This window comes from Mastigoproctus giganteus, chromosome 6 (genome assembly GCF_048544385.1).
Source record: "Mastigoproctus giganteus isolate SK-2022 chromosome 6, ASM4854438v1, whole genome shotgun sequence".
Lineage (NCBI taxonomy): Eukaryota > Metazoa > Arthropoda > Arachnida > Uropygi > Thelyphonidae > Mastigoproctus > Mastigoproctus giganteus.
In genome coordinates, this window is record NC_143580.1 from 9,011,462 (window position 1) to 9,024,036 (window position 12,575).

The window sequence follows — 12,575 nt, forward strand, 5'->3', positions numbered from 1 at the left end:
TTTATTACTGATTTTATAGTTGATATTTGAGTAAAATAAATCAGAAATTACTCCTTCTACATATTATGAAAGTGCAGCAAAGCACAGAAGAATTTATTTGAACAAATAATTATCTTTTTGAAATAATTTTCACCAAGGTTCATTATAACAAAATTTTGATACAATGATATGATTTCTGCATCCAACCATGTGAAGTTCATTTTAACAGGATTTTACTGTAATTAACCAAAAGAAATTTTTAGTCAGACAATCCTAATGTGCAGAATTTTTGAATTCCCATTTAAAAAAAAAAAATCTTTTAATTAATATTTGTGAGTAATGATTTGCTATAGAAGCAATAGATGTGGAAACCCTTTACTAAAATTATTCCGATACAAAAAAACCAAATGAGCATTTAATTAATTTATTTAACATTTTACATATTAAACAAATTAAGGCAACTCTCCTCCCCAGCTAGATATTACTATCATAAGGATATGTACGTCAGACTTTACAACCTCGGGAAACATACATGACAGAATGTATGGGAGAGTTTGCTTACATGCGATATATGCAGAACCAATTTTCTAAAATTAATCCAGCATAAAGAAAAAAACGACTGAAGTATTCAGTGTATTCCAACTAATCTGATATGAAATTAAGAGAATATATTTTACCATGTTTTCCTAAAACAGTTTTTGTTTTAATTTAAAAATAGCAACAGTTAACAGATTAATTTAGTCAATATGAGAAAGGTAACAAGTGTGCTGTGGAGAATTCAATAAATTTCTTTTTTTTATTTTTATGAAAACCACAAACGAGAGGTATTAGAACCTATAGTACTTAGTACCGTGCTTGGGTTGAAGGTTGAGAAGACGAAAGAAGATATTTGTTGAACTTCTGTAGACTAATTTTCAAGAAATATGCTTGAAGGAAGGTTGATCCAGAAAATGGCAGCTGAATGAATAAATGAGGAAGATGAAAAGTTGGTTCTGTGAATTTGAAGTTGGACAGTAAATGGATGTTGGCGGCACATGTTCGGACTGTTTTGAAAGAGAGAGCAGGAATTATAGAAGCCAATTCAGAAGAATAATGCCCATGGAAGTATCCGTAGAAAAGGCATGCAGCAGAAACAATACGTCTATGAGGCAGCAAGTGGAGAGACTCTGTTAGAGACGAGTCATTAATTAACATAACTGCCATCTTCTGAATGGAATCTTCTTCTGAATGAGAGAGGTTTTGGGGGCACCACACCAGATGTGGGAACAATATTCCATGGTAGGGCAGATATGCGATTTGTACAGAGTGAACAGCTGTTTGGAAGAAAAGTAACTACGAGAGCAAAAGAGAAAACCAAGTTTTTTAGATGCCGAGGAACCAATATTTGTAATGTGCTTGTGCCAAGAGAGATTAGAAGTCGAGATAATCCCCAAAAGAGATATATCATTTTGCCTAGAAATCAGTGTGTTACTAAAGATAAGCATAGGACCAGAAGAATCCTTTTTTGCAAGATATAAGACAAGACTGTGTTTTAGAAGGATTGAAATCAACTAAGTTGTCTTTGTCCCACTAGAGAATTACCTGGAAATTGGCATTTAAAGAATTGGTAGAGGATATTTGAAAAGTTAAACCTGACTGAGCAGGACAATGTTTCTTAAAATGGAAAAAGGTCATTAATATACAAGAGGAAAAGAGTGGGGGAAAGAACTGAACCTTGGGGGTCACCACATTAGTGGAGAAGTTAGAAGACAGAGCCATCTACCATAACCCTCAGTGAGCAATCAGAGAAAAAACTGGGTAACCATTTACAAAAAACAGCTGGCAAACCATAAGATGGAAGCTTGTTTAGAAGATATTTATGCCTTTAGGCCAAACACGATCGAAAGTCTTTGAGATGTCAAGAGCAACTACTTGTGTTTCACCGAACTTTTCCATTGAATTTGTCCATAAATGGGTAACATAAGCCAGAATATCACCAGTGGATCAACACTGACGGAATCCATACTGGCGATCGTTGATCAGATGGAATGTTTCTAGGTAGTTTAAGAGTTGGCGGTTAACTGATTTCTCCATTACTTTAGAAAGAATAGAAGTAATTGCAATGGAACAATAATTGAATGAGAGCGATTTGTAACCCTTTTTAGGAACTGGCTGGATATGAGCAAATTTCCAAGCAGAAGGAAAAACACCTTTGGAATAAGAAAGTGAAAAGAGTTGGCAAAGAACAGGAGTAAGTTCAGGAGCACAGGTTTTGAGAATAAGTGGAGAAATACCACCGGGACCCAGAGCTTTCTTAGCATCAAGATTTGTCATCCTTTTGATGGAAGACCACAGGAGGCATTGAATGTAGCATGTTGGGAATGGTGGGAGGTGTTTTACCAAGATCATTAATACGAGTTGGAAGAACAGGTATAAGGTTTGTTCGAGTCAGACGGCACCTGGGATTTCTCCCATCTCCGCGTGTGTTTCACTGTATCGAGGACAGTACACTGTCAAGCCAGAGACTTGAAAGTGTGTGGGCCATGTCTGTGCAGTGTGATATGTTGTGCTCATTGTTTATCTGGCTTATTGTCCGCCAGGCCCCTAGTGGGGCCCAACGTCGCCCATACCCTGCCATGTGTAGTTGGAAGAAAAGTGGGATGCTAGTAGGTCAGCTTTATCCTTGGCTGAAGTGACAACAGAACCATCTGGTTTTGACAGAGATGGGCAAAAGTTGTGGCCAGTAGCTTTGGCAAGAGACCAGAATGCTCGGCTACCATTAGGGCAAGAAGCAAGTTTTCTACTATTCGATAAATGTCATTTATCAAATAAGCATGGTAGCCTATAAAATTACACAAAAATATCCTGCAAATTTTCATTATAGCTCCATTCAAATTCATTATAACAATGACTGTTTGTAGTTTATTTCGGCAGTAACTTCAAATTAGGCAAGCTATTCAAGAACTGAGTCTTAATTCAGACTTCTTTATCTGTTAGTTGTGGAAAGAAAGGTTTGAAATGCAAGATACTTCAACTTTGACTTAACTGCATTTCAAATAATCTGATAGGAAATTAACAAGGATATACTGTACAGTGTTTCCTTAAGACGTTTTTTTTTTTTATTTAAAAAAAAAAAGTGAGAAAAGACCTACCTGTGTAAAATTTTGTTGCTATGAATAAAATATAATCCATTAAGCAATTGTTGCATCACCTTCTTGATTTCTCCAAGGCTAAACTTCACATTGACATTACTGAGTAAGCCAGCCAGGTCATGTTCACAGAAATCAAAAACGAGGTAGAAAGTTGCTTTGTACCGGTTAAAAGCAGTAGCTGAAAATATAAATTTTAGTACATTAATCTGGATTATCTACAAAAATTAATACATAGTACATTGAAATCAGCTTACTTAACATTAATGCAATATACTTATAACGCTCAATTTGAATATGAAGTTAATAATCAACATGAATAAAAATTAATTTAAAAATTACCTTTACATACCACCGAGAGAAAGAAAAAGGCTAAAAAAAAAAAAAAAAAAACTGACCCATTTTCATAAGCCATTTGCATATCTGATAATGCTTTAATGGCATTGAAGCGTTATATAACTACGCAAAAAGCCTAATACTGAAATGAGAAAGAAATACATATAATATATTCAGAAAGTTAAAATATGTCTTCTTTCTAATTTTCTAAGCTCTTAAGAATGCTATTTTAATGAAACTCTTTGGTAATTTTCCTGATTATTAAACAAAATTATAATAAGGCACATAGCTAACATATACTAAAAATTCAGTTTTGGCAATTTAAGTTAGAGGACTCCAATTTATAGTCTACACAACTGATTAAGCTCTCACACAAAACCTGGACAATTTTGTTGGGGTTACTTGTTTATGCACATGTCCAAAGAAGGATTACACATTTGTAATCTTTTCTTAGACAAGTTATTTTGTCACTACTTGAACAGTTACAGAATTCCAAATATTTGTTATAACAATATATATTCTGGGGCAGGCCTCAGCCACCAGACAGGTCGCAGATGGAGGATAGCGAATGGCCCATAAGCATGTGGGTTAGCTGCAAATAACCAATAAGCAGTCCCAGACCAAGGTGGCAGAGATAACAGAGTGTGGAGGGATGAACTGTGGCAGGTTCATTCCAATTTAAATGCCACAAGAACTCAATGACATCTCTGTGTCAAAGTGAGGAAACACTGTCTTATAAGCGTTGCCAACTTGCTGCCTTGCAGCAGGAGCTGTTGGATAACAAAGGCTAGGGAAGGTAAACACAATATCAAACCCTTGGTCCCCCAGATTGAGGCATCAGGCCCCAGAACTTGGGAAAAAAATTTGCCACTAAAAATACCATTATTGCAAAGAAGCCGGATGAACTAAAAGGAAAACGATTTAAGAACAGAAAAAGGATTATTCATATTGGTACATGGAACGTTCATGGGAGCTCACACAAGAGATAAGTTACAGAAGCAAAAGAGATGTACCTTGATATTCTTGTCATGACTGGAAAAAAAAAAAAAAAAAAAAAAAAAAAAAAAAAAGCAATGAACAGATTTTCAACCCACTCCAGTAATGAGCATTCATTACTGGAGTGGGGTTGAAAAATCAGAAAGAGCTAAAGCAGGTGTTGGTGTTCTAGTGGATAAGAGACTATAATTCGTTAAGGGCTATCAAATCAATGAAAGATGCATTAAAGCTATTTTCAATATACATGGCCAGGAAATGGTTATGTTGGGTGTATATGCACCTGTAGAATATGCAACTGATGCTGAAAAGGATAAGTACTACCATATGAAAAAGAAGAAGCTGTATGTACCATATGAAAAAGAAGAAGTGACAAAAAGAAGCTTAGAGCCCTAGAGATGGACTACCTACGTCGGAGTGCTAGGGTTTTTAGGCTAGAGAGTATAACGAATGAGGAAATAAGTAGACGTATGTATGCTGATGAAGATATTATAGAACGAATAGAAAATAGGAAGTTGGGATGGTTTGGACATCTCCTGGGTATGAATGAAGTGAGATGGCCTAAAATTATATATGAGTGGATACCACAAGGGAAGAGAAAGCGAGGATGCCCTAGAAAAACATGGAAGGAAGGTGCACTATCACATGAGAAAGAGAAATTTGAAAACTGAAGATGCCCATGTCCGGCAACTTTGGAAAATGGGAATGACAAGGTGACAATCTGACATATTAAGTTGAACATAGATAGATATAACAAATACACCGGTGTGCAAAATTTAAGGACCAGTTGGCACCTCCATAGCCAGGTGGGGAGGAGCAGCAGTGCATAGCACATGCTTCTTAGAGCTGCTGTGTTCAAGGTGTCAGTGTGTTAAATAATGAAAAACAAAGAGCAAACAATTTTCCTACAAGTTGGGCAGAAGTGCAATTGAAACCTAAAATTGTTAAAACAAGTACAATAACAATGTACTATCTCACTTCCATGTGTTTTGCTAGTTTGCAAGAATCTGAGATGGCTGTGAGGATTTGGAAGACAACAGGGCACTCAAATGTCCAAAAATGCTTTGAACCACAGAAACAGTCAAAAAGTACACATGATGTCCAATTTTGTCAAATGACTGTTCAACAATAGAAAACAGCTTCACAATTAGAGAAAAAGAATTTCTGAAATTGTGACAGAAGATTTAAACAATGGAAGATCTATACTAGGTTTTTGGTTTTTAGGAGCATTAGCAAATAAGGCCATATTGCTCCGGGGATATGCTGTGGTCATTCCCTGACCTTTCAGCATCCTCCGTATTTGGTGGTCACGGGCTCGAACCCCCGGTCTAATCAAGAAGCATGTGCTATGCACTGCTGCTCTTGCCCACCTGGCTACTGAGGCTGTTTTGATTTTTAGGAGTATTAGCAACTAAGGCATTATTGCTCCGGGATATGCGGTGGCCATTCCCTGACCTTTCCGCATCCTCCGTATTTGGTGGTGACGGGCTCGAACCCCGGTCTAATCAAGAAGCGTGTGTTACGCACTGCTGCTCCTTCCCACCTGGCTACGGAGGCACCTGCTACTGAGGCACCTAGTTTGTTCTGTACAGAGGAACAAAAGCACCGAGACTCAAGCACATGAATAACTCATTCAACCTGAGAATAATAATCCTTCACTTTGCAAGATGATTTGATTATAACAAGCAATGAGTTATGTTTCTAAGATAATCCACATTGCATGGAATGACTTCAACAGGCTCTTTGGGACAAAATTTCATTTTCAAAATCATTGAAAGTTGTGATATCTTAATCACAACTTTCAATGAGTTATTTGCTTACATCACAAATCTTTTATTGTTCAGCAATACATTACAACACTTTTAATACAGTCCACACTGAAAGGACAATGATTTGGAATCAGAGAGGATATTAAATGAAATGCGACAAAAAAGAGTTGGTGGCAGTTCATTCAAATGCATTTAAAAAATGTCTCCAACAACTCTACAAGCAATCTCACAAACGTATAGCTGCTCAAGGCACTTACTATTAAAATCTTCCCTCCCCATTCTAACCTCTGGGTTAGAATGAAAATCTTTAAATTGGCTTTGTCTGAAACTTAGCTGTCAAACTTCGTATATCTAACTCCATCACATAATATTCATTTGCTGATATTTTGTTTTTTTCTCCACTCCATTCTCATCAATGCAATAATTCTCAAAACAGAAACCAAAACTTTGGTTTTAGTTTCTGTTTTGAGAATAACTGCAAAATACTTTATCATATTTTTAAACAATACCACAAGAGACAACAAAACTTTTATTTATCAAAATTACACAAGAAATCAAAATCTGAAACAAATACCTGAGTCAAACAAATCTGAAACAGATACCTAAATTTCATAAAGTTGTTTTTTTTTTTTTTTTTTTTTTAAAATTTTTATCACTTATAAATGAAGCAGAAAATGCTGCTTCCAATTTTATTGTGACCCCACCATACATATGAACTATTATTGCTAATAAATCTTACATTTCAAACATTTTCACAGGATTAAACATTGAATGACCTTACCTTTACCTTTAGTTCTGCAAATTTCAAGTAAATTCACCACATTCTCATGCTTTAAGAGCTGCAGAATCTTTATTTCTCTTAATGCTGTGATGGGAAACTAAGATGAGAAGTTAAAACTGTGTTATAAAAAGGCCCAAAATCTTTCAAAATATTTAGTTGCTGACTCTTAGGTAAATCAAGTCTTGAATTATTAATAAAACTTCCACAAACTAATTTATTATATTGTTAGAGGTTGCTAATTGCACAAGAAATTGAATTTATTATGCACAACACCACAAATCTGATTATATGAGCAGATTTCGGGTGGGGGTGGGGGAATGATCTCGACAGGTGGCCAATTTTATTTCTTATTTATGAACGACTCCTTATTTATGGAAAAGGTTGCTGAAACCACTAAAAGCACAAAATTATACATGCCTGACATTTTTGGTCATATATATTATGAACATAAGCAGAAATTTTTGGAAACTTTTATTATATAAAAAAAAAATTTTTATTAGGTAAAAAAAGTCACTATCATAAAATATAAACATGAAACTAGTAGTCACTTCCACTTTCCAGTGCAGAAAACTGTTAACAATGCAAAATTGTAAAAATTATGCATGTGCACTTCTTTTGTTTAGAATTCTGTTCGGTCCACAGACTCCAATATGTATTTGGCAATGATTTTTAATTCAAAATTTTTTAATATCAAAAGATTGAGTAGTTTAATGTAAAAAGACTAAAGTGTTTATTATTTGTTCACCTCAGAAAGGTCAATGGAACAACCCTTTTGAGAGTTCTCATGTTTTTTTTAAAAGCTAATTACTCAGTGAAAGCCCTAAAAGGTTATTTTTGAAGGTTGAATTAATATTTAGAGTTGAGAGCATAATAGTGGGTTACCTTAAACTAGAATGGCAATCATTCAATGTACTATCAAAATATTAGACCAGGACCTTGAAATGTGGGGGTGTGTTTTTCTTTTCTTTTCTTTTTCCAGCAGACTTAACAGTTTTACTTTGTTGAAAACAATAAAAAGAGAAAATAATGCATTTTCATTAATCCTTTTCGGGCCAATGTCATACCCACTGTGACATTGGCCATGATTATGGAATTTGTTTTCCAGCTGTACTGGTGCAATTATTGTAGTACCATCTATTTACATTTCATATAAACAATCTGAAAAGCTATATCCATGTTTATATTCAATTATTAAGCACATGCAGTTTTTTTTTTTTTTTTTTTTTTTAAGACCTCTTTTAGTCAGATGTTGTGACGACAAGAACATTAGCATTTCTGATTATGAAATTTGTTTTCCCACTGTACAGACTCAATTATTCTATTGTGGTCTATTTATACTTCATATAAAGAATCTGAAAAACTAAACATATGTTTATATTCAGTTTTAAACAGATGCAGTGTTTTTGGGTTTTTTTTTAATGAAATTTGTTTTTTCGGTGTACTGCCATTTATTTATACCCCAAATAAATAAACTGAAAAACCAAATTGGTGTTTATATTCAAGTAAGCAGCAGGTGGTATTTTTTTGTTTTTTTTCCTGTCCTCAAGCTCTATGTGGAAACCGGCGTGACTGTCAACATTTCCAATTATAAAATCTGTTTACCCACTGTCCTGCCATCCATTCATACTTTTTCATATAAATGATCTGAAAAACTGAGTGGACGTTTATTGATATTTATATTCAATTGTTAACAGCAGGCGGCATTGTTGTTTTCAGTGCAAAAGTCTCAAAATAACTTATACTCTGTGTTAGAGTGGAGTATTTAGACATGATGTCAAGATCTAGTAAATGCCTTTCCAATGGTGTGGAAATTGCTAGATATGATTGAAGAAATTAAGGGAGAAAAAAGGAAACTCTTAAAAAATAAGGTAGTTTCTGATATTTTCCTTATGGTGTGACTGGGTTCACTAAATGAACTAAAAGAAGATATTTGGAGTTACTATCAATCTGAGACTAAATTAAAAAAAAAAAAATATATATATATATATATATATTGGTCTGAAGAATGGACAGACAGAATTAAATTTTTCCAAGAATATATTTAGCAGAAAGAGTTTTTACAGATATTTCGGATGCTGCATCTTTACCAACCCACAAAAGGACACACAAGAAATTCAAAGTAGGGGCGCTAAAGTAAAAAACATCATCAATTACCTGGGTGGAAGGCTTTGTGTATATTTTCTTCCAGTAAGAAATATTGCATTAGAGCTTCTAAACTGTTTTGTGATGGTTGTTTTATATATCATCTCGCCTAAATCCAAAAATAAACATTTTTGAACATCACATTTCAACTAGCCATTTGTTTCTTTGATAGAGTTGGTCTGCAAAGGGTTAATAAAATTTTAAAAAATTACATATTTAATTACTGCAACCTATTAGTAAAGGTCAAGCATTCATCTACTTCAAGCAGAATAAAAAACAGACTTTTTTCCAGAAATAAAAAATAAAATTGGTCATCACCCGGATTCCACACAACTGTTTTTTGTTTTTATTATGATTGGGGACACCATTACTGACACATTAAGATAATTATGTGCCAATTTTTTTTTTTTTTTTTTTTTTAAATAATGACCTTGGCTTTATTTTCAGCGGATACCACCATCCAGACGGCACCGTTTCAAAGCTATTTATTCGAGGTAGTACAATACCATGGCAACTCATTGCGAAGGCGGTCACAATATGAGATATAACCAAAACAATGCCGATTTAATTAATTAATTTAACTACTTTGGTAGACAGCTATGTTAAAATGATGCATTTGCACTAACCTACATATTACTGATTCTACCTTGTAGCATGAGGCCTTTGCCCTTAAATACTTTATAGTCTATATCACTACGCACCATCAGGCATCTCTCATATTACTGGTGAAGTGTTATTTATTCGAGGTAGTACAATACCATGGCAACTCGTGAAGGCAGTCACAATATGAGATATAATCAAAACGATGCCAATTTAATTAATTAATTTAACTACTTTGGTAGATAGCTATGTTAAAATGATGCATTTGCACTAACCTCCATATTAGTCATTCTACCTCATAACATGAGGCCTTTGCCTTAAATACTTGTCTTTTCATGACTTTTTATTTTTGGAAAAAAATATCATCACAGAAGGTCAGAGAATAAAGAGAATTTTATAAGACACTTATGGAGTGTTTGGAAAGGTAATCAGAAATTATTATTGAATGATGAACAGGAGCACTGTAACAGAATATTTTCCAATTTTTTTCCCTCCCCAGCTTGTTTGTTTGTTTGTTATTTGGTTTTTAGGAGCATTAGCAACTAAGGCCATATTGCTCCGGGATATGCGGTGGTCATTCCCTGACCTTTCCGCATCCTCCGTATTTGGTGGTGAGGGGCTCGAACCCCGGTCTAATCAAGAAGCCTGTGCTACGCACTGCTGCTCCTTCCCACCTGGCTATGGAGGCGCCCCCTCCCCAGCATCAGGCCTCTTCCTTCTAATTGCATTTTCAAGTACTTAAGGTTTTCTAAGTCTTATTAACAGTATCATCCTGGTCATAGTATAAATTCATAATGAATGCCTTAATAGTCAAAAAAAAAAAAAAATTCTAGAATAAAAACAAACCTCTAGACCTGTCCCTTAAAATTTTTTTTTTCTTCCCAGTGTTATAGGGAAGGGGAAAAAAAATTGTAAGTATATACGTTCCTTTCCACATTATCTGCTGTTAAAATGCAGGGAAAAGACTCCATAACCTTTTCACATTTAAAATATTTGGTATGTTGGCTTGGTAACTAGCATATTTCCAGCTTGAGAAGCAATTTTTACTTCATAATTGGCCTAAATAGCACTTCAAAACAGGAAATACATTTTCCATTTGCTGATGTGCAAAGTGTCCCACATTTTGCATCATCTTCAGTAGTATCCATCTACCTCTGAAGCACTTATACCAATCAGATATCTTACCTCTTGATAAAGCTTTAAGTCTTTCTATGTTGCTATCGATCTGGAGTTAGAAATTTCTGGCAGTTCCACAACACCAATGAGTATAATGATTTTATATAGGTAAATTGAAGTGATATTTTGTTATTTGCAGTATTAATGTTTTTAGAATATATATTGATGGTTATCTTTGTCAGGAGTGCGGTGCTAAAGTAAAGGATTACCAAAACAACGTAACAGAAATAATAAAAATGATCGTGACAGTTCATTTTCTGAAAAAAATAAAAAATAATAAAAATTTTTCATTAATACAAGTCATTTTTAAGGTTAAAAGATAACAGGAAAAGAACGAAAGAGTCTTTATATATACATATTATAACGTCAATCAATCACAACGCTATGATGTTATCATCTGTTACATTCAAGCACCAATCAGTACATCGTCTGTTATGCTTATGTGTCAATCAATATATCATTCACCTGTTTTTTTTTTTTTTTATGTGAACCCCAAACACGAGAGGTATTAGAACCTATAGTACTTAGTACCGTGCTTGGGTTTGAGGTTAAGAAGACGAAAGTTACTGAGTGTGTAGCACGAAAGGTGGTAGCAGCAAAGCAGGCTGTCGGGTAAGTTATCCACAATGTGTTTCTAATCCTCTTATTATTTTTTCAGATTAAATTTTATTAAGATTTAAGTAATTGTAAAAGTGGCCATTATGGCACCAAGTATTGTATGGAAATATTTTAAGATAAATCCAAAAGACTAAACTGTTTGCATAAGTAATTTATGTATCACATAAATTACTTTGTATGTATCACATATTTACTACTATGTATCACATAAATTACTACTATGTATCTACTACAACTACAATTATTACTATGTATCACATAAATTACTTATGCAAACAGTTTTGTCTTTATCTTAAAATATCAATGGGTGGTAGGTAAAACAGCCAAAACATTTACAACCACAAATATGATAAATCTCAAAAAATTCCATCTAGAAGAAATGTCAAAAAAAAAAAAAAAAAAAAAAAATCAGATAAGTTGAAAAGAACATAAGCAAAATACTAAGAAAGTGCATCCAGTCGACATAGGTGTCATTATAGGCTTAATGACAGCCATTAAGCCTATAAGGCTTAATGGCTCTGATGAGTACAACAAACAACAGTACGGAGAAATAGTGGGCCAGTAAATCACATTGTCTTATAATGGGGGATTTTAACTTCCCAGATATTGACTGGAACTTGTAAGTTGGCCACTTGCACACAAGCAAGACTTTTGTGGATTTATTGGATGGTTGTTTTCTACAGCAACGAGTTAGAGGCAACTAGAGAGAGTAATACTTTGATCTGGTTATCAGCAGTGATTATACATGCAATAAGAATTCGCAGATAAAGGCGCCACTAAGTGGTAGTGATCACAGTGTACTGATGTGGGATTTACTTAAAGATGTAACTACCATCAAGGGGTAAAGGGAAGGGTTTTTGCTTTTGTAAAGGTGACTACAGCAGTCTCAGAGTTTTTAAATTGTATAGTGGGACTAACTGATGATGTTACCAACAGCAAATTCTAAATGGGAAGCATTCAAGGAAGTAATTGGGGAGCTACTACACTTTTCATACCGATTAAGAAATACTGTTCAAGGTTTAGGCCTAAATGGATGTCAGATGAAATAACGAG

General features: G+C 34.4%; 1 protein-coding gene across 3 annotated transcripts in view; it reads right to left on the bottom strand.

Moving 5' to 3' along the window:
- Positions 1 to 12,575, bottom strand: part of Cdk9 (Cyclin-dependent kinase 9) — a 104,526-nt gene that overhangs the window by 52,355 nt on the left and 39,596 nt on the right. For 2 of the 3 annotated variants that reach the window (XM_090374930.1, XM_090374928.1), the window contains exons 3-4: positions 6,987 to 7,083; positions 3,111 to 3,288 (exon numbers count right to left, since the gene is read on the bottom strand). In XM_090374930.1, the coding sequence (XP_090231056.1) occupies positions 3,111 to 3,288; positions 6,987 to 7,083 (275 nt within the window). The remainder of the gene's footprint in view (positions 1 to 3,110; positions 3,289 to 6,986; positions 7,084 to 12,575) is intronic. The other variant, XM_090374931.1, reaches the window with a different exon arrangement.